We start from the raw sequence: 21,530 nt of genomic DNA, 5'->3' as shown, positions 1-21,530 counted from the left end.
AAAAGCCAAAGAAGGTATTTAAGTTTATACAGCCTTCAGCATTTTGATGGCTTGCTTTTGAAATATGACATGTTTAAATTTTATATCTTTTTTAAAGTTGGTTATGTTTTTAGAAAGTGGTTGCTGTCAGTAGAAAAAAAAATAGAAACAAAGGAGAATAAATGAAACTCAACCTGGTTTTGAGCTGTTTGTACATTTTAAAATCAGAGTAACTCAAAGCTCTAGCAAGAGAACTCTAAGAATGGTAATTACAGCTCCCTTCATTACATTACATCCAGACTTATTTTAGCATCAAACACTTTGACTCATACCAACAAATAAAAACAATATTCATTAAGTGTGGTGCTCCAATGCCAAACACCACCAGATCAACATTGATGCAGATTTACAGAATGAGTAAAGCAAACAGTCGGTCGGATGCGAGAGAGCCCTGCACCTTTTCTCGAGCAGAAAGCCAAAGGCAAATCATAAATCACTTCTGGATGGGGAGAGGAGCCTGTCCTTACAGTAACCCCAGCTTCCCACCATGGAACAAGACCATCTTGAGACGTGGTTTTACAGCTGGGATTTAACTCACGGGGTGGAAGAAGTGTGAGATAGAGCACTCCTGTAGGTAGGAACAAACCTCTCCAACAGACTTCTCAATCTTTCATCAGTGCGTTTTGGATCCAATTCACTTACCATGTGGGAACAGCAAATGGGGAACAAACTGTGAATTCAAATAACTGTAAACTCAGCAAGATGTGGAAATAAAACACAGATGGTGCACTTCAGATTAAGGGTCAGTGTTTCAGCGTCGCTTTCCACTTTTACATTCTGATAGGTGATGTATAACAACCACCTCCTCCTTGAGACAGCACTCTAAATAAAGTGTGACTCACTTAGGGAAACACAGAGGCGAGCGATACCTCCAAGGAAGCCTCCCTGCCGAGCAGGAGGAGCTGGAGGTACTTTGTTAGGCTGTGGCTCATGGGTTTTCCTCCTTGAGGATTAACAGTTGGGAATGGAAGTCATCTGTGCTGGGTGGACACAGCTGAATAAAGCATCTTGAGCTTTTCCAAGTCCCTGGCATGCAGAGGTAGGGCTGCTCTGCCTGGCATCCATCACAGCCCCTGTCACAGCACCTACCTGGTCTCCTCCTCACCATCTTCATCTCCAGCAGCATTTTGCAGAGGCTGCCCTGATACCTGTCTGCAAGAGCCAAGAACACAACCACTGCTACCAGCATCACGCCATGCACCCCTTACACCAAGTGCCTGGTACTAAAATATCTCGGAGGCTCACGTTTGGCTTGCCTGAACATTGGGTTCATTTTTCTTCTGAGACTGATTTTGTCCTAAATCCCGGGAATGGAATTTAGGATGACTTTATTCTTGTTGTGAAGTGTTAATTGCACGCCCAGGGCCCTCTAAGAAAGGTTCTGCTTGTAAGCACAAGTTCAAAGAAAAAAATAAAACAGTAAGTACAGATTAGATGACAGAAGAACTATAAATCTATAGGAGCCTGAAATGTCAGATAGCGAGGAGGTAGTAGTGACTGTAAGGTGACTATTACCTTCAAAATATGCCGGAGGTTGTTTATCAGATCAGAGTTAATGAGGGAGAAATCTAATAGTACTATAATATTAAATTTACCATTTTAATGGTATCATCAATGCTCTGTAATGTGGGCAATTTACAGACTGTCTGTCAGCGTGATGTTCCGCCGTGGTTAGTTACACGGCAGCGGCACGATCACGTCTTCACAGCCCTTCCCTTCCAGAAAACGCTGTGTGCTGAGCAGGGCATTGCAGGAGCCTGAGATAGCAATGTGTATGCATATTTTAATCACAGGAATACAAAAATGGGAGTGCTATTTATGAAGGTTATAGGTTTCTTTTATTCCTGGAAGACCTGGGGTCAGCTCCGTCCTGCTGTTGAGCGCAGCCTTCCTACTTGTGCACCGCCATCCAGCGTCCTCCTGGGTTCCCCTTGACTCTTGCCTGTCTGCTTTTCTCAAACCTTTACACAGCTGGAATTAGGAGGGCTGAAAATAACCTCACAATCTAAGCACAACTTGCAGACCTCATGCAGTACCACCCCAGCCCCCAAAACAAAACCAACCAAACAAAACCCAACCACCCCATAGCTTGGAAGAACATGCAAGAAGATGGAGGTAAGGGCTCTGAAACTAACAGGTGAATGAGAAGAGCCACAACATCCAGTTTTAATCTTTTCCTGACTAATTCAAGACCCGTGAACAGCAGGAGACGGTAATGCTGTGTTTATTAATAGCCACCTCCTCATGTATTCAAGGAAGAGTTTGCCGGAACAGCTTCTTAATTTGGAGTTCCTCCTTCCTCCGCCACCTGCCCAGCCCCTCGGTTCTGAGGTGCACAAGTTCAAATTTCTCACACTGCAAGAATTACCTGCATATTTTAGCATATGGCAAGCAGCTTTAAAGGAGCATACTGTAGTGGCAGTATTGGAATGCCATCATGGTCTGAGATATAAACAAAATTCTCAGTTTATCCAACAGGAGATCCTGCTTCTTCCTACAGACCTCCCTTGACTAACACCAGAATCTGTTTGCAATAGTTTTATTTATTTTTTAATTCACAAACGAAGTGTTAAACCTGAAGTTTAAAGAAGTGCAGGTAAGGAACAAATGATGAAGAGTAAAATAACTCAATGGCAGCTAATGCTTCCAAGAGTCTGATGTTTTCCTCCACCTTCAGCTCCACAAAGACCCTACAAGTAGATCTGCCAGACCTGTATCTACCTGCTTACTCAGTGATACATCTCTCATTCTGGAGATACATTAGCCTTTCAAAGAGTCATTTATTAAACATTTCCATTTAAATAATAATTTTCACAATTCTCAGTGAAACAGATGTATTCCCTGTTAAATCAGTAATTAAGAGCAGCCTGGGACATTACAAAGCCCTGTGAAAGGAATTCAGGGAACTAGTGTCCCCCTTAAACAAATCTGTTCTGGCAATGACCCAGGAATCTTGTCTTCATAACTCACAGCTCTAATTATTCAAGAGGACATTATAAAAGAAGGATATATCTAGACTGTTATGACTAATAGGAAAGATTTATTTCTCCTACAATAGGGGTAGAACTAGAAATATTTGTTCTATTTTTTTTTCTACCTTCCTATCCACTGGGAGCTAAAAAAATAATAAAATCAATGAAGATTAATTTACAGAGTTATTCCTAGTAAAGATACTGGGTATGAGTCTCCCCAAAGAAAACCAGCTAGCAGAAGCTAAACAGTTTTATAAATGCTCACACAGCTAATCTCCTCTCTGCTGAAATAAACAGAGAAAGGATTAGAGAACAAATACAGCACACTTTACGTGAAGAAGCATGATAATGTTAACAAAAAAAAAAAAAGGTAATTGTTTGAAGATGAAATGCAGCAAGACCGTATTCACCACCAAAACCACCAGGAGTTAGTATCTGCCATTGCTCTCCTGGGCTCAGAGACTGCCATGGTAGCAATATATGTGACTGGCAATCACACAGGCATCTCCTTCTCTGGCATGCCACTGGTTTTGCCCACATTAAATTGCCGGTACTGAACTGGACCAGAATAATATCATATAAATGGGATTTTCAAGTGCCCTTTAAAAAAAAAGGAAAAAAAAAAAAAAAGTAGTGACATCTTTAACTAAGGAAGCATGAGACTTTCGTATCTATGAAACAACCACACAAATCAACACACCCAAGTACAAACATACCTATATAAAGCGATGGTGACTGTCTTCTAGAGAGTTAACCGTGAAATACGAGGTGTGCATCCCAAACACAACTGTGAGTGCAAGAACAGGTTCAAGAATAGGCATATGTTTGATTTTTCCTAATTCTAAACTGCTCACTTTGCCTGGAAAGCTCATTATGTTGGCTTGTACTACAATCAATACACTGTAAACTGCGAGCAGATACACAGGAGGAGTTGAAAAGAAATTAAACTGCCTGGTTTATGGAATCAAAAGCTGGGATTTTGCAGCCATCACAAGAGATTTAAGCAGGACACTAGGACATCATGTTAAAAATTTGGGCAAAAGGACACTCGTCACCGTTGCCCACACACTCTTCAGCAGATCCTCAGTCCGTGACTTTTGGAGATATTGTGGTTCTTCCATTCTATAGTTTAAATTGTGATGGCGAATGAAACTACAGCAGGATGGAGAGGGTTTTGAAGTGAATAATCTGGGGCGACTCATCTCCACCCCTTCAGCCTCCCAACAGCAGTACCTGCTTTCACCTCTCATTTACTCTCAAGCTTTCCAGGAGACTCACAACCTTGGAAGCCTTTCCATTTTAAATCATATGCACAGACTTCGTTTGCACTACCGAAATACCCACTCACAGATGCTTTTCTGTAGTACAAGGCAACTGCAATGAAAAAAAATGTGAAATCGAGTACATTGGGGACTAACAAAGAAAACAAAGAAAACTAGCCATGTAATCTCTTCCCACACTTCTTACCCAAATCTCCTTTGGCAAACAGCATGGGAGAGCCTATAAGGCTGAGCTCTTCTGCTTTGTACTGTTCTCTGGTGCCTCATGCAATTTCAACCGGGTGCACAGCGAAACACAAAAAAGCTATTCCTCACAAATGGGTAAGCAGATGGAGCAATATTTGCTATCATAAGTGCTTTTATTTCCAAATGTAAAAAATAAAAAATAATATACCGAATAGTTCCACTGGCACAAAATGCACTATTGATCTAAAAGGACAGAGCAGATGGAAAGAAAAAAAAAAAGGTCTGAAGTCTCCTAGATTCAACAGAAATGACTGTGTATAGAAAGGACCTAAACTACAGATATATTGGTCCTATTGTTCAAAGCACGGCATTTTTCTCTCTCAGAAGTGAAAACACACCTGGTTCACTAGCTTGTGATATAATTGTATCCCTGGAAACTGCAGGGGACTCAATTCCGCACTCCTGGGAACCCGGCTACAAGAATTTTCTAAACCCGCTAGTTGTACCCAAGATACAGTCCCTGATGAAAATAAAGGGGAAAAAGTAAATTTGTGCATATTGGCTGGCATGGAAAATCTCGCTCATGCTTCAGAGTTAGATAACTGACAAGGAAGCGTTCCTGAGAAAAATGATCTTTACATAACGCCGGTACCTGTACGTTGTGCCCTAGTGATAAGGGTTCTATTTTAAAAACATTTCAAACTTTCTGCTCACACAGATCTTGTAAAACAATTAATTGCTCTTCCTGTGGTAGGAAGAGATCAGCCCACCACTCATCACCTTATCAGTGTGTGCTTTCAGATTAATATTTCATGGACACTGCAACTTTTTCTCATTACAAAAGCAGAATTACATTTCTAGGAAGGGAACTGCAACAAAAGGTACTTGGATAATAAATACGGCTGCAGTTCTGGAAAGCTTTTGAGAATTCAAAGAACATTTGTTTACATAAACTGATGATTTATTGCCTGCAAAGAAAAATAATGTGCACTGTCAGTGATTCTATTTATCCTTAATAAAAATTAACAACCAAAAATAACTTCAAAATTGTGACTCAAGTATCCCCGCATGTAAAAGCACGTGCACTTGTAACATAAAGGTCTTTCTGCTTCACTTCAATGATTTTTCCCTGTGTATTGATATTCTGTTATACCCAATATTGTACAGAGAAATACTAGCTGTAAGCTGGTTTGCATGTCCTCCATCAGTTCATTAACAAGTTCAGAAATCCTTGTGGGGAACCCAGTGCTAAGTGGTTCTCTGCTAGTTGCAGCTGATGGAGGTTACGCGTGTAACAGCTTATCCGACTCCTGGAGCATCTCAACTACCCTTTGGTATTTTAATTAGCCATGAAAACATTTACTCCAGGTAATAAGTTCTACATTCACTTACTAAGGTCTTTCCTATAAATACCATGAAGTTTCCTGGGTCAGTCTTGCTGGCTTTCCTTAGCAGGACACGCTCCCTTTGCACCAGCAATCCCTTGGAATAAAGAAACTCAAAGTTGCCCCCGAAATGTGAAGAACTCAGGCCAGCCAGGTGCCTGGCAGTCACTGCGTTTTTTCTGAGCCTCCTTACAGATCACTCAACACTTACACTATCGATTTTTTATTCGTTCCTTCCCATTTTGCTCCATGTTCCCCTCTAAGACTAACCACAGCGGCTGTAATTGAAGACACGGGAACAGATCAAACCCTGGGAAGGCAGGAGAAGAGGCAGCAGAAATGAAAGCGGTATCTCTCGAACACTAAACTCTCCAGCCAATTAATCCCAGGGCATATACTTGTTTTGGGAAAGTGAATCAACTGTTGAATGATGACCTCTCGAGGTTTTAAACGTCAACTTTAGGAAGAAAAAAAAAAAGAAAAAGGTAACTACAGAGCGTCTAGGCTGACATCTAACGCTTAACTCTGGGCTAGGCATTACACTGTCCTTATTTCATCAACCATCAAAAAGACCTTGCTTTTCCCTGAGTTTTGATGACCGCAGCCAAGCAAAAAAAAAAAAAAAAAAAAAAGAATTGCACCATACTGAAATAAGACAAATGCAGAATATACTTGAATAGGGATCTATTGTTTTAGTCATGCCTGCAGTGGGTGCGCTGCTTTGGTAAGTTAGGGTGCAGATACCAGGCTGCAGATATCTGTGCACGTTACTGAGGACTCCAGAAAATGCAGAATCGAGTAAAAGTGCTCAGGTGGATCCCCTTCCACCCCCAAACACACGCACCGATAAGCTTTTATGGAAATAATCTCTGGTTCTTCTTCAGACACTGGGAAAACCGCTGTCAGGTTGTTGAGAAGAAGCATCTAGGACAAATGGCCAGTGCTGCTTGTTTATTTTAAACAGATGCCCTCTACCATCATTTCAAAATGAGGAAGATAATCCTGTCTGTTCAGCCTTCCGTGAATGCTGCTTTAGACACGCTGCTGCACCAGGACATGAAAGGAAGCTGCCATCCCATCCCTTCCTCAATTAACACTACCGCAAGGTAAGGCTGCTTGGGAACACCTATTTCGGATGCAGCAGCACGGATATATTCTTACATGCTCTTCCAACTAATCACATTTTCCACTACGCACACCTTCACATGCACCAATGTGATTTTGAGGAGTTCTGCTTCTAGAAACACTGTGAGAGCGAGAGGCAGGCTGGCAACACGCTGCACCTCCCGGCCCCTCAGCCTGCCCCACGCCAGGGGGGACACAAATCCCATCAGCTTCTCTTAGCACGGGTGGACCCCATCGCACCCCACGCAGTCGGCAGACCTGCCCTTTTGTCCTCAGGGTTTTTTCCAGCTCAACTTCGCCAGCCTAAGTGAAATCCACACTAAAAAAAAAAAGCCGTGGGCAATGTCTCTGCATCAGCCAAAGCACTTTTGGTGTAGTCATGGCCAGTCGGTAACCGTGACACCGTTGCCAAGTCACAGTCTACTCCAAGCTCAATGGAGCCATTAACTAGCCCACAAACAGAGCATTATTTCTGGTGGTCTACATTAGGCACGTCAGAAAACCGGAAAAATGTGGTGCTTCAAAACGAAACGAGGCCAAGGGGACAGCGAGAGCCTGCCCTAACATCTTGCTAATCTGGATGATGTTTTAAGAGTTGTTTTTTGTTTTTTTTTCTGGTTTTGACAGTGGATCCTATGTGCAAGGGATGAGAACAGATATTTGGACGTGTAAAGAGAATAACTTTGCTGAAGTTTAAGGTGCTGATTTCTTTGAGCAGAAGACAAAAATACTATTAAAAAGTCTCAAGACCCAGCATGTGAAGTCAACAGTGAAATGAGAGCATCAGGAAGAAAGTGGAGGAAATAGCACACGGTTGGTTTAGCTAAAATAAAAGCCAGCTCAGTGTCTGAGCAGCACTGTTTCAAAGACTTGTGCATTGTAAATGCACGGCTTCATTAGTGTCTCTGCACCATCCCCGTACAGGAACGTGTCCTGCCTCTCTTCCTTACCCACAGTCCTAGATTACGACGCTGAAGTTGTAAAACCCAGAGAAGAATGCTTTGTGACTGTGAATAAGCCCGTGGGTGTGGTGTGATAGCAAGAGCAGAGCGCTGAGGATGGCACAAACACCAAACCTGGAGGCCACCTGGAAGCTTGTCACAGCTTTGTTTACTACAGATCTTTGCAGGAAAACTCAGCGTGATGGGGAGCGGGGAGCTGAGGGTACCAAGGGCTGGAGGAAGCGTGCTGGAGGGCAGAGGGATGAGTGCTGAGGCTGGCCAGAGCTGGGGCAGGACTGCGTGGGGCTTCCCATCTGAGCTAATAGAGGCATTTGCAGATGCCTCTTTATGATTTCAGCTTGCAAAAATAACTGTGCATTTCATCTACTTTTTGCAATAATAATTCCCATTTGGGTGCATTCCTAGGTCTCATTTCTTTACAGACAGCTCCTGTGTTTAGGGGTGAAGTCTCCTGCTCTCTCAGAAGCCCGTACCTGTGTCATCCATTTAGGCAACGCTCACATTGTCCCAACTCCATGAGAGCAACTGGAGTTGCTCCCCGTGGAGCACAGCTAATTCCTAACCAACTCCCCAATAACAGGCAGGCGGCTGTGCGGGAGCCAGCAGCCCTTGGACCTGAATCCCAGCCTTGACCAAATGAGCGAGAGCTGAACCGTGGGGGAGCCTAACTAGAATTTTTGGGGAAGAACAGGTTAACGTTGCCTTTCTCCATTTTGCATTTAGTAATTATCACTTCATTTAGCCCTTCTATTAGTGCAACAAAAAGCAGCTGGCAGGCCAAGCACGCTCAGTCCAAGTGACCTTGTGTTCTTGTTCGTGTTTACCACATAATCAGCAGAGAATTCCATTTCCCAAATACAAGACTTCATAATCCATTAGCACTAGAGATTGGTCCAGGGCTCTGGATTTACTGGTCACGTGCACCAAGGAATAAAAATATGAGTGTACAGCTAGATTAATCTCCAGACCTGTAAAGCATTCCAACCCACCATGCCTGCAGGAGTCTCATTCAAATTCACACATGAATATTAGCATCATTCTTAAAAGCTACCACTAATGCCATCCCCACGGTACACGAAGAGAAAATTAAATGTTACCTGCTTTACAACTCAGCAAGTACGAAGACACACGGTAACCGAACTCCACTTCTCAGATTTTCCATTTGTCTCATAAGCGGAACATGAGTACTGATGTTCTTATTAACACACCAGCAGCACAAACCTCCTCCTCCTATTTCCAGGAGGCAGCAATCGCTTTCACCGGTCTTAATTTTAAATCAAAAGTCTTTAGCAAGTCCAAGCAGTTTAGCTCACCATCAAGTTCAATAAATCAGAGAATAGAATCAATGGAAAGCATTTCAAAATGTAACCTTGGTAACACACAAAATGCTTCCACAGTACTTCACTCATTTGCTTTATTTGCTGCTTCAGAAATTAGAAATTGGGATGTAACACATAGGCAGAAGGACGTTAGCATTAAGACATTGCATCTACCGAGCCCAACACTGCGTACGTTTTCCTAGAAGGCACTTTCCCCATTATACCTTAAAAACCTGCAGCCAGGCAAGTTAGACGACTGAAAACTAATCATATTTCATGTTAACAAAATGGAAAATGGAAGTATTCAATAGAAAATAACAATCCGTATTTATTCTTTACGTCCACGCACAGCACTTAAGAGGTAATTTGGTCCATGCTTTCCACTGATAAAACGAGAACAAACTCAACAGCGATATACAACATCTGCCATTTGAGGAATCAACATCTATCAGCGCTACCACACAATTCTAGCTGTGGCCCTACACAGTTCTCCCATGTGCAACACTCAGATTGAAAACAGCTATTACTCTACCTACCATTATGTGGTATTTGTTGGTAAATACTCATTTTTGAGTGGCAACATCATTATTCAATATTTATACAAGTCCTCCAGTATAAACAGCCTCTGATTCATGAGAGATAGAAAGCTTAAATATGTTTTGCTGCTCAATTCAGCATGCTATAACTAAGAGTTTACTAGCTCTTAGCCAAGCCTGATCTAAAAGGCTTGCCATTATCTTCAGAGCTCATCAAGGTCCAAGCAGAAAAACCTTTTGTTTTCAATATCCTCTCCTAGAGGTTGGAGAATGGTGCAACGAAATAGGATCTTTTTCTGCTCTTTGTGCATCTTCACCAAAAGCTAAGCACAGGCTGATTTGGGGTAAAGATTCTGAACTTTTAAAGTTTAGCACTCTCTAAACTTCTCAGTTCTCCTGCTGGTTGGTTTCTGGGTGAAAAAGAGCATTTCCTTCTTAGCTTCACTTTTGCTGCTTACCGCCTACGCGAACTGCAGATGACCTTCCAACGGTGGCAGTGCCCTCTTTCAGTGTGACCCAGCCACAAAATGCTGTTCCATTTCACACATTAAATAAGCATCAGAAATAAAGTTTTGCTAACAAAATAAATATAAAAGCCACTTTTTGTTCACAGGTTTCAAAACAATAGAGGAACATGCACCATAATGATATTAATGAGCACTTTCTAAGGCAAGAACTCTCTTTTAAAATCTTTTTTTTTCTTCACAGTAGAGCAGCATCAGAGCCCTGTAACAGACCATCAACTGTTCCAAAAAGGTCATCACAAAAGCCAACTACAAGGATGAACTGGTTTCCCTGCCAACCCTATCTCAACCCTTTCTGCTGTCACACATGGAAGTTTGTTCTATCTGAAAACTGAGCTGTGCACACCGCCACACAAAGGCTGCCTCCAATGCATAAATCCACAAATAAATGAATAAATAAATAAACCAATTAAAATTCCACTCCACGTAATCCACCAGGTCAGTGTTTTGTTACTTACAAGGCACAGCATGGCGATAAAGGTTATCTCTAATAGTCTGCTGTAGATCGTGATCCGGCGATCCCTTCTGAAACCTCTGGTTGAGATAATGTCTCAGGTCTTTGTTCAGTCTGCTTCCTGCAAAGAAAACACAGCCATTTATTTATTTCTAAATGCACACAATTAACATTTCCAATTCAGGCAAATGTTAGGCTTCCATTCAGAGTCCCCTAAATTATGGCATGCTGACTTTACGAGCGGAGGCTCATCTTCCTCTACAAATGGCTAATTACCAAAAATAACTCGCTGTAAACAAGAGGTCTCTCTTGCCTCGTAACGCATCTTTCTTCCTGTGGTGCTAAACAGATCATGATTCCCTTTTATCACTTATTTGTCTGAGCAAATGGAGAAAGACAGATGACGTGGAAGAGATGAAAGATAATAAAGGTAGAGGATTGTTTTTGCAACCCACTGGAGAGTGAGCTGGGCAGGGAGATGGAAAGGGAAGACTGCTCCCATCAGAGGTACTAACACAGCCAAACATGGCACAAAATCAAAGATGAGCTGTACTTTGCACTGCTACCTACCCTGCACACAGCAAGGGTTGGGAAATGACTGAAGGAGTTAAGAGCACCCAAAGTTCTTTAAAAAAAAACAAACAGAATAATATCCAACACTTCTCACTTGAATTTGTTTCCCCATTCAGCTTTGAACACTTCCATAAATATGTGAGAATAAAGACAGATGAGCTAAAAACAACAACAACCAAAAAAAGCAAGACTTTGTTGTAAATGAACATTCAGCACCAAATCTTTTCTTGTAGCAGAACATATGAACTGGAGCAACTTAATGAAGTCTTTTCCCAGAAATGAAATATTTCCAAATCTGAAATAATGCTGACATTAATTTGACTGAAAAGCAAAAGCAATCCCACATAAACCTACTGAGAATGGGGATAGAAACCCTTTTGTTCTTAGAATAAGGAGTGGAAAAGTAGTTCACACAGGCTGCGGCAGATCTGCACCGTGGGTGCAAGAAGCTTGTAGAGAGGGGTTCAAAGGGAGAGTGGGAAAGGACACAGAAGACGGAGCCATTGCAGGAAGGTAGCAAAAATTGTAGGAAATTTCTTGAGCTGAAAATGAATTGCTGGTGGCTGGGAGAGGAGTAGGGGACTATCAAATATTTTGCCGGTATCCTTTCCTTTTACTAGGCATTTGTTTAAGGCCGCAGACTGAGCTAGAACACTGGGCTGCGTGGACCTCGGGGTGAACCCCATGAGCTGTTAATAGGGTCTTTTACAATTTGCACAATCATTTTCTTTATTGGATTGTGAACACGTAATGCAAAGGCCATCTCAATATTTGTTGACACTGCACTTAACATTACAGTTGCAGATTCCTGGCTGGAGCCTCTAGGAGCCACTGCAAAACAAATCAAGAATGATAATACTGCAACGTAGTGCGGCTGGACAGCGGGGCTGCGAGGCAAATGAGGAAAATAGTGCAGGCCACTGAATGAAAGGGGCAGGAGCAGCCTGAGTAATGAGGATCTGCAACTTCTCAACAGTAACATCAGGTTAAGAACAAGCATACAAAGAACAACAGAAAATTAATCTGAAAAACTGAGTTAAACTCTAAAAAAAAAAATAAAAAAAAATCACAGGTGATTTGTATTTTTTGTATGTACATTCTCCAGACAGATTTTTTTTTTTAATTGAAGGACGGCAGGAAGGAAGGAAGACAGGAAGGCAGGTTTAAGCAGCAGCCCCTTTCCTAACAAGAAGCAAAAATTTTAAGACCAAGATGCTCATTACAGAAATGGCTGAAACAACAAAACTGAAATAAAGGCCAATAAAGCTGGCTCATCATACCTCCTGGCTTACCCCAAGCAACAACCCTCACTCCAAAAGCAGTCTCTGGTTATTACATTAAAAAAAAGATGGTTTCCCACATAGGATCATGGGTTAAAGTTTTCAAATTTCAGACCTGACCTTCCAAACTCCAGGTGGTTGATGTGATACCAAGTCTTTTGACTCCAGAGAGAGGTACGGCATGAAAAGGAGCACCCTCCGAAATAATAAACCACTTTATCTTTCCATTGAACAGTTCATATTTTTCTCTGCACACGATAGTAAGACAAGGTAGTTACTCACAGCTAAAAACAAACAAACATGACAAGCACCTTGGACACGCTGCAAGGGAAGGAATTAAGCACTGAGCTGCACGTTATAATTTAGGCTCTCTCCTGAAATACTGTGTGATTCATGATTCAATGATTTATGTCACAATAATGTCTAGAGGTGAAAAAGCTCTGCTGAGATAGGCTTGTTTGACTACAAAAAGCATGCAATTTACTGATGATATCTGCCTTTATCTTCCCTCTGTGCCTATTCCATCGAGTTTCTCAGTCTGTTACGGCCCCCACTAGAAAGTTTGGCTCCGTGGTGATGCAGTAGCTGGGATCTCCCAGCTGAGTCACCGCTGTGCCAGCCAAATGGCATTGCAAAAACAGGGGGGCTATGGCAATGCTTGCACACTCATCCCCTCAGGGAGCTCACAGCGATGCCCATTTCTATTACATTCAGTTGAAACAGGTTGGAGAAAAAGGGAAAAAAGGGAAAAAGGAAAAAAGAGAAAAAGGAAAAAAGGTCACATTTTTGTTGCTAAATTCCAGAAAATTCCAGATGGAAAAAAGGCTTCCCGCAGCCCTGACTATCTTGGCTCAGCAGCTGCTGAGCCCCCAGCTGTGGATAAAACCAAGCTCACCCCATACAACCCACTCCAGAGCATGGAAAACGAGCTAACAGGAATTAACCCCACACAGAAAGCTGTCAAAAGGCCCCACCCTGGAACATGTTGGATTCTTTACCATATGAAGTGTTGCGGTCCACCCTGACTATCTTTTCCAAAAATCTGCTCAGCCGTGGAAGGGCACAAGGGCTCGTGCCTGATATTGCCATTCTTGAACAGATTCTAGCGCTGAACTCAAATTTGAGAAGTCTGATTCATTTATTTCTAGAGCCAAAAATATAAAAACCTGCAATTGCTGAGAAACAGAGAAAGATGCCCGTGACATCTCTGCAACCTCCCATGTGCAAAATGCAGGAGGAAAACTCACTCCTGAAGGGCATCCCCCACCACTGCTCCCTCTACCAAGTCTCACCCACCGATGGCTCCTGCCCCTGCACCATGCAGCACCAGGCTGGGTGGGAAGGCAGGTGCCCAGCACCATCTGCCTCCATGCAAACATCCTCCCTTTGTAAAATCTGATTCCACGCATAAGTTGTGCTAAGAATACACCTGGCTTCAGTTTCCTTAGAGATGAGCTGTGCTAACTGAAAGGATAATACACTTTCAAACACTCCTCTGTTTTCAAGGAGATTGGATCTTACATTTGCTCTTTGGAGAACCTTCCTTTTCTTCTCTGATAAGCACATGTAAGGAGATCCTACAGCGATAACAGCAGAGCAACAAAAAGATGCAATCCAGAGGAGACAGATCCAACCTTCCTGCTGTTGGAAATGCAGGAAATGCCACCAGAAATTCATGCTGGAAAGGCATTTATTTGCCCACAGAAAAATTAACGTGTCTTTTCTGTAATCAAAATCAGGGAGTTTCAGAAAAACAGACATTTAAAAAAAAGATCAGACGTAAAAAAAAAAAAATATATAAAGATGCTACCCTACCAACTTCAGCAAAAATCATACTTTGAAATTTAAGAATTACAACATGTTGCAAGATTGATTTTTGTTGCTGAAATATTTTTAACCCCTGGAACAACAAAAGCAGTGCCTTTCTTTATAAGAGTGAACCAACTTTCCGCTGTTACCTGAACCCTTCTTTCCCTTTGAGTGAAACAAAGGCAAGTTACTGTATGGCCATTTTTCTCAATTATTCTTAATTATAATAGTGCATTTCAGAGCACATCAATCATCCTCCCAAACCATTACACCACACTAATATCTCAGTAACAAAAACTAACCCCAAGGGGGAAACAAAACATCTCCCATGGAAAAAGCTGATACTGCTGACATGGAGTTTTCTGAGAAACAATAAAAAGGTGCTGCTCAATTGTGTGAAGAGAGATATATATATAACCTAAATCTTTTTGTGATTAATGAAAAATATCGACTACTTCTAAATACACTTCCTTCAAACCCTCAATGATCTGTCACACACTTGTCCTCCAGCAGTTACCCAGTACTGAAGTCACTGGGGGAACTACGCTTTGAGTTCTGCTCTGACTTTTGTTACTGCAATTCCTGGTTTCTGCAGGGAGCAAGCTGCACACACCATCACCCAGCGCTGTCTGTGCTGCAGGAGCTCATCCATCTCCTCCAGAGCACCGCCACCAGTGAGAAGCACACAGACCCGGGGGGCTGAAAGCTTCTTGCTTTATCAGAATACAGCCTTCCAATAAGGAAAGCAGACTGCATAAGTGACCAAGCAAAATCTGCTATTTTTCCCAGCGAAAAGCTGTGAGTGAACATCGCCAGGCTGACAGCACCTTCCTGCCAGCTGGTAGGCAGCCTATGCCAGCGCTGCGCAATATGTATGTGCCGAGGATATATTTTGAACTCATGTTTTATGCATTTGGAAACTGGTGTTTCTTAGTTTATGTTTATATTAATTACTGCAGCTGTTTTTATCCCATTTGTGCGTTGAGATGGTCAGAGCTAATCCTGATAAATAGCCGTAGTCTGGCAGCGCCTATGGATGCGTGTGCCACGATGGATCAGGGTCAGGCCCGGGACACGGTGGTCTCTGACCTATATTGCACTCCCCTAAGAAGGTTTACAGCAGTAAATATTTCAGCTTTACCCTTCTGTGGAAAGGCTACCGATTGCCACATTCACAGTGGCTGATTGCATCTGAACTGGAAAAATGCATTTTCCATTCCTGAATTGCAGCAGAAGCCCCTTTTCTTGTAGGGATCTCCACTCAGAGGCATCTTTAGCGAGCGATTCTCTGTGGGCAGACAAAGACCATTTCAAAACAACAGGACCATGAAGCAATCAAAGGTTAAAGGCCTCGCTAAAGGGATAAGAGTGCAATAGAGTCATCTGGATTAAGACTCTCTCTTGCCGCCTGATGTCTACATTGAGGGAAGGATTCAATTTTTTAAAGACACAAAGATTGCACATGTTGGATTTGCAGTATAAACCCCCGATTATAACATACTGTATTTTATCTGAAGATCTCTATCTGAAGATATTTAGCAGCCATTAGTAAGTTATCTTTATTGCACAGGAACAGAACGCTGCCAACCAAATGCAGAACTACAGATAATTAAAAAATAATAATAATAATAATAATAAAATAATTAAGTTATTTTGATCTTTGTTATTTTAGAGGTGTGAGCAGAGAACCTGCAGCTCACGTTTTGCAAAGCAATGAGGGGACTTGCAAACTCACTTGAGTGACCTCCTGGGCTGGGTGGCTCAAACCATGCTCCTACCTCCAAGGTTGCTGCTCTGCCAGCACACCAGACTCAACACAAACTCATCTATACTGACAGCCAAACAGGCTCCCCTTACATTATACAGTGTATTAACCTAAGCTAGTCTTAAACCCATCACCCTCTTAAAAACAAATGACACGACCTAGGTCGTTGTCAGTGTTTGGGTTTGGGTTACGGGTGGGGTTTTTGTTTGGTTTTGTTTTGATAAATGCTAAAATATTAATGAAGTAACTAAAGACAACTTCTAAATGCATTATTAAATTATTACTGAATACAGGGAGCAGACAGGGCTCCTGGGAAGCAGAAACCACTTAAAACTCTTCCATACAACACTTTACACAAGAGCAGTGCTGGCATCAACCCTGCATTCACCATCATGTCTTACTAATGCCTGCAACGGATTTTCTTCAAGTCCTCCTGTAAAGGCAGCCCTGATACCCACACATTCAGTTTGTTACTATCTGGAGAGATTCATATTTCATTGCCGGACCAATTAATACAATAATTTTCACAGTAAAGTCCACCAGACTGCAGCCTGTCTTAGGAGACGAAATGAAGGCTGAATGGATTTTTATCGTTTAACAAGACTGCGCTGGTAACCACACCACCATCAAATCTTCCTAATCCCAGCAGTTGTTACCCAAATGATAATATTTTGTGCTATATCATTTCATTCTGTCCCAGCCTTGTCTTCCAGCTGCTGTCCAAAAGTGATTATAAATAATGGGGCTATAAAAGCCATTCAATAATTAGAAGATTCATTGGCCATATGCCAGCAGTGACAAAAGAGAGTGATTTATGTAAGACGAGTATGTCACATCTGCCAGATCACAGTTTCATTACGCCTGTGGCTTTAAGGTCACAGTTAAACACTCTTCCAACAGCCATTTGTCAAGGGGGTGCTGGGGAGAAGAGGCCAAATAAATCACCACCGTTTTGTTTGCTTTCTTGTTTTAACTACTAGGTAAATAAGTAAATAAAGTCCGGTACCTACTTTTGTTATTCCGTGTCTCCCGTGAGGTCAAAGACACAAGGATATATACTAAGACACAAAGGATTCATTCATCACTGCTGGCCAGAGTTCAAACAAGATCACAAAGCAAAAACATCCAGTTCAAAAGCCTCAAGTATTCACAGGGCTTCTTAAATACAATATAATCTAAGCATGTTCTATCTGCCAGCCACCCATGAAATGAAGGCACCTTGTAAACCCACAGCATGTTGGTAAATTAATTGCTATTACATTTTCCTAACACAAGTAAACTTAAAAACCTTTTATGGCTCAGCGTGCTAAAGATATTTGAACATTGCCATGGGAGTTCAGCTTAACAGTTAACACGGCTCAGCAGACACCTGATTTGATTCCAGTTCTGTTTTCCTTTTTCTCCTATTAAAAACAAACAAAAAACACTAATGAACTTTTACTGCTGCATACAAACTGGTCCCATGCAGCCCAGATGTTGGGCGTCCAACAAATGCTTCAATAGCCTCATCTGTCATGGTCAACAGTTGCTTCCCTACCAACGTGGGGTCCCTACTGACGAACTCTCCTGGCCTGGGGTACAAACGGGATCTCTGTGGGACATGTTAAATACAGCCCCAATCTTACTTCAGTTTGTATCAGTCTGCTACAGCCAGACTCAGATGAACTGCTCAGCTCAACCTCTGTTATTGTAACAAATCCATACCACAACCAAAGCAAAACGACTGCTCATCCCCTACCTACCTTCCTGAGGTAAAACATAAAATACTTCCCAATTTTTCTGCTTCAAACCCACTCAGAACAACAAAGCCGCGTCCGATGCAAATCCTTCCAGTGGAAGGAAATTATGATAAACTGGAGGGCTGTGCTGGAAAGAACTGCAGAAAGTTCCAGGATGAACAACCTCCACGGCAATAAAACCCAGCTTTGATGGAGCACGGTTCAGTCTCCAGCAGCAGCCCAGCTGCTGAATCAGCAGAGAGCACTTCAGTGCAGCCAGTTAACTCCTGTCTGGAGAATGAATAACACTTGTTACTTTATTGCTAACAGAAATTCTTAAAATATTATTTTAGGTGTAAGCTGTGAATCTGAAGGAGATGCATTCACTCCAAACTTTCAGGGCGTGCTCGGAATCGGGAGCAGGCGAGGGCCTGCTTGGCACCGCACCTTTTGGTATCGCTCCCCATCTGCATGGGTGAATGAACCAGCACTGAAGTGGTAATTCAGCATTTGCTGCTAAAGAAATGCACTTAACAGATCATAAATCCCTGGTGAAACTGTTCTACAAGCACCTAACCTAATCTACTGTATTCGCAGGGCACTCCACATTATTTTCTGTGCCTTAATAGTGATTCATATTTCTAGTGTGAATTCAAACAAATAGCCTTTCAGCTGAGTCGTGCCAAAAAAATAACACAGAGCTCAAGCTCGGAGGCTGAAAAGCAGAAGTATTCTCATTTGTACACCAGGCCTGAACGTTGGGAAGCCTTGTGACAAACACATTTCTGTTGCCCCTGGCTGGATACCAACAAATGCAGCAGAAGGCCCTGCCTGTCTCCCCTTCGGCCTTGTCAAGCTTCCTGTGTCCTCACAGTTTTCATCACGAGCTTCCCAAAATTTAACTACAGCTACAGCCCTGGGTCCCTTCTGGGGCTGTGCAGGTCAAGTTGTCCCCAGGGCTGGTTGGTGACAAACTGCCAGGGGCTGCTGAAGCTGAGGAAGAAAATAATTCTGCTGATCTTTGCCCCAACTTTGCTATAGAGAGTGGCAGGTTTCCATGCAGAGGGGTCCTAACTTAAAATAAAGGAAAGAGGAAGAATTTAAGGGCATTTTCTGCTCCTCTCTTCTTAAAGCATTCAATATCTTTTATGCTCACATGGAACCTGTAGCACCAGGACACTGAAAAATTACATTTCTCCAGGGAAAGTGGCAACTGTACCTACCCAAGAAAATCAGAAGGACGAAAAATCTAAGATTGGGATAACACACGTAAAGCCAAAATAATGGGAAACTGCCTCTGAACGCGCCTGAACTGGTCGGGCCAAGGGCCTCACTCAGAAGCACGGCTTCCCTGCATCCACACAGGAGCTGGCAGACGCGCAGCCAGCCACAGTGCTGCTCGCCTACATCATGGTTAATGATTACCCCAACTAATTACAAGCTGGAGGTTAACCACTACTACTCTATTGACTCTCAGCAATCCAATTTTCCTGCCTCACGGTGTTTTCAGGAACTGCTGAAAAAAACCTGCTCTTGGTTCAGATTTTTTTCCTTTTTTCCTCCGTTTTTCACTTTGAAGAATCCACACCAAACACGTGGCAAGGAGAGAGTCAGAAAGAGTCCGTCCAAGAGGCTCACGGCCCATCTCTGCTGAGCCTTTCCCAGGCTGTGTGAGCACCCCAGTGATCTGCTACAACCCCATCAGGAAAACACAGCCTGCATGGGAGCCACCTACCAGCATTTGTCACCGACACCTACTCCATAAAACGGGGCTGCAGGAAGCAGCCCGGATAAGGGAGCATTGTTCCTTTTGCTTTGCTCCCCCTCCAAGCAGCCTTTCCTTTCCTGGGAGGCAGGGACAGAACAGGAGGCAGCAGAAAATGGGCAGGGGTGCAGAAGGAAATCTAGATAGAGCAACAGGCACAGGGAAATCTAGATGAAAAGCACTTGCAGTCTTTCAACCAAAGGCAACAACCCGTTTCTGGAAATTAGATGCGTATCTCTCCGTGTCTTCTGAAAGAAGTCACCATATGTTCTAAACGTAGGATATAATATTTGAGCTGTAAAAGCCAAATCAGCTTGAGAAACAGACGGTATTACAATGCTTTAGCAGAACAAGACCCACATAACAATATGCCAAACTCATTTTCTAGAATGGCACTAGGAAAATATTTGCAAAATCTGCAACCCATTCCCTACATACAGCACTGGATTCTTTCAGAAAACGGGGGGAAAAGTGACATAAATACCAGTATCTGGGATTTATTTACTTTTATTATTTTTTCTTACACTTGCTCTTCACTGTAACTTCAGCATGGGAAGTGGGTTTTGGGGCTTTTTTAAAAACAACAACAAACTGATTTCAAACTCCTTCAGCAGTCAAGCTAAGGCCATTCTCATCCTTACTTTTCTGCTTGGCTGCTGGAGGGACACACTCCCGTTGCCCTGCCAGTTGCCAATGAATTCTAATCACAGCTTCACGGGTTTCTGCTCTGCCCTCACCAGCTCCCAGGCACACGTCAATACTACCGGCCTGATTTCCAGAGGTACTGAGCACATGAAATCCAATGCTAAGAGTCAGTGACAGACAGACAATAAACGCACACGTCGACAGAGCGCGAGAATTCTGATGCTTCTTATATATTTATTTATTCCCCTCACAGGCATCAGACAGAAAACATTGGCCTTCTTGGAAGAAACAACCTGAAAACCACAATGTGTCTGCTGAAGCTCCATCCAAACCATGTGCCAATTGACAGCCCGTTCCCTGCTGTGGCTGGATGATGTCTCAGATGCACCAATTTCTCAGCAAAGAAAAAGAAATCTATGAATTTCTTTCTCTAATATATATACTTATTTATTTATTTTACACCAAGGGCCCCAAGTTGCTTTTCCAACCCACTCTAGCAATTTCTCAGATACCAGATCAGCCAAGAAACCAAATCAGAAAGGAGACTCACTGTCGTCTCGCAGCAGCAAGCAGAGGTCCTGTTCCTACTCTGTTATTTTCAGAGAGTGAAAACTAACCCTAACCTTAGGTGAAACTGCCTTTTTTTCCTTCCTTTTACTATATAATTACACATTTGTGGAGGTACAGAAGAGGCACCAAACCACTAACATACAGTACATGAAAGAAGCACAAAGGCAACAACGCTCTGTGATTTAGAAAGTTAAGCTCTCAAAGCTGAGTATAATTAAGAGCTAAATCTGCTGGGGAAAAGCACATTTAAACAGAAAAACATGTATTAACAGTTGGGAGTTGTTGAAACACACTTTACAAGAGGCACAAGAAGCCACAAAAATCAAGTAAGAAGGTCACACCGGTTAAAAAGCCAACCTGGCTCGCAGGGAAAGAGACTGCAGCTTTTTTTAATTTCATATCACAGACAGAGATAAAACAAGATCTAAGAAACAGGACTGACTCTGTTTAATTATTCTAACTGCAAATATCTTTGTTTTATTTTTAGGCTACTATTGGAACAGTTTTCTGATGGTTGGAGGATATTCCCCATCCCTGGAAAACCTTACATGAAGACTGAATAGTTTTTTTCCTGAAAAAATACATTCAAGTTTAAAGAGGAATTGATTTGAACTAGTTCTATA

The 21,530-nt window shown here is 42.4% G+C and overlaps 1 protein-coding gene across 31 annotated transcripts in view; it reads right to left on the bottom strand.

The window, feature by feature from the left end:
- Window positions 1–21,530, bottom strand: part of MAGI1 (membrane associated guanylate kinase, WW and PDZ domain containing 1) — a 320,740-nt gene that overhangs the window by 157,451 nt on the left and 141,759 nt on the right. For all 31 annotated transcript variants that reach the window (XM_027467716.3, XM_027467725.3, XM_027467723.3 and 28 more), the window contains exon 2: window positions 10,787–10,903. In XM_027467716.3, the coding sequence (XP_027323517.1) occupies window positions 10,787–10,903 (117 nt within the window). The remainder of the gene's footprint in view (window positions 1–10,786; window positions 10,904–21,530) is intronic.

Source organism: Anas platyrhynchos, chromosome 13 (assembly GCF_047663525.1).
Source record: "Anas platyrhynchos isolate ZD024472 breed Pekin duck chromosome 13, IASCAAS_PekinDuck_T2T, whole genome shotgun sequence".
Lineage (NCBI taxonomy): Eukaryota > Metazoa > Chordata > Aves > Anseriformes > Anatidae > Anas > Anas platyrhynchos.
Note: the sequence above shows the minus strand (reverse complement) of the source record. Positions and strands in the feature narration are given on the sequence as shown.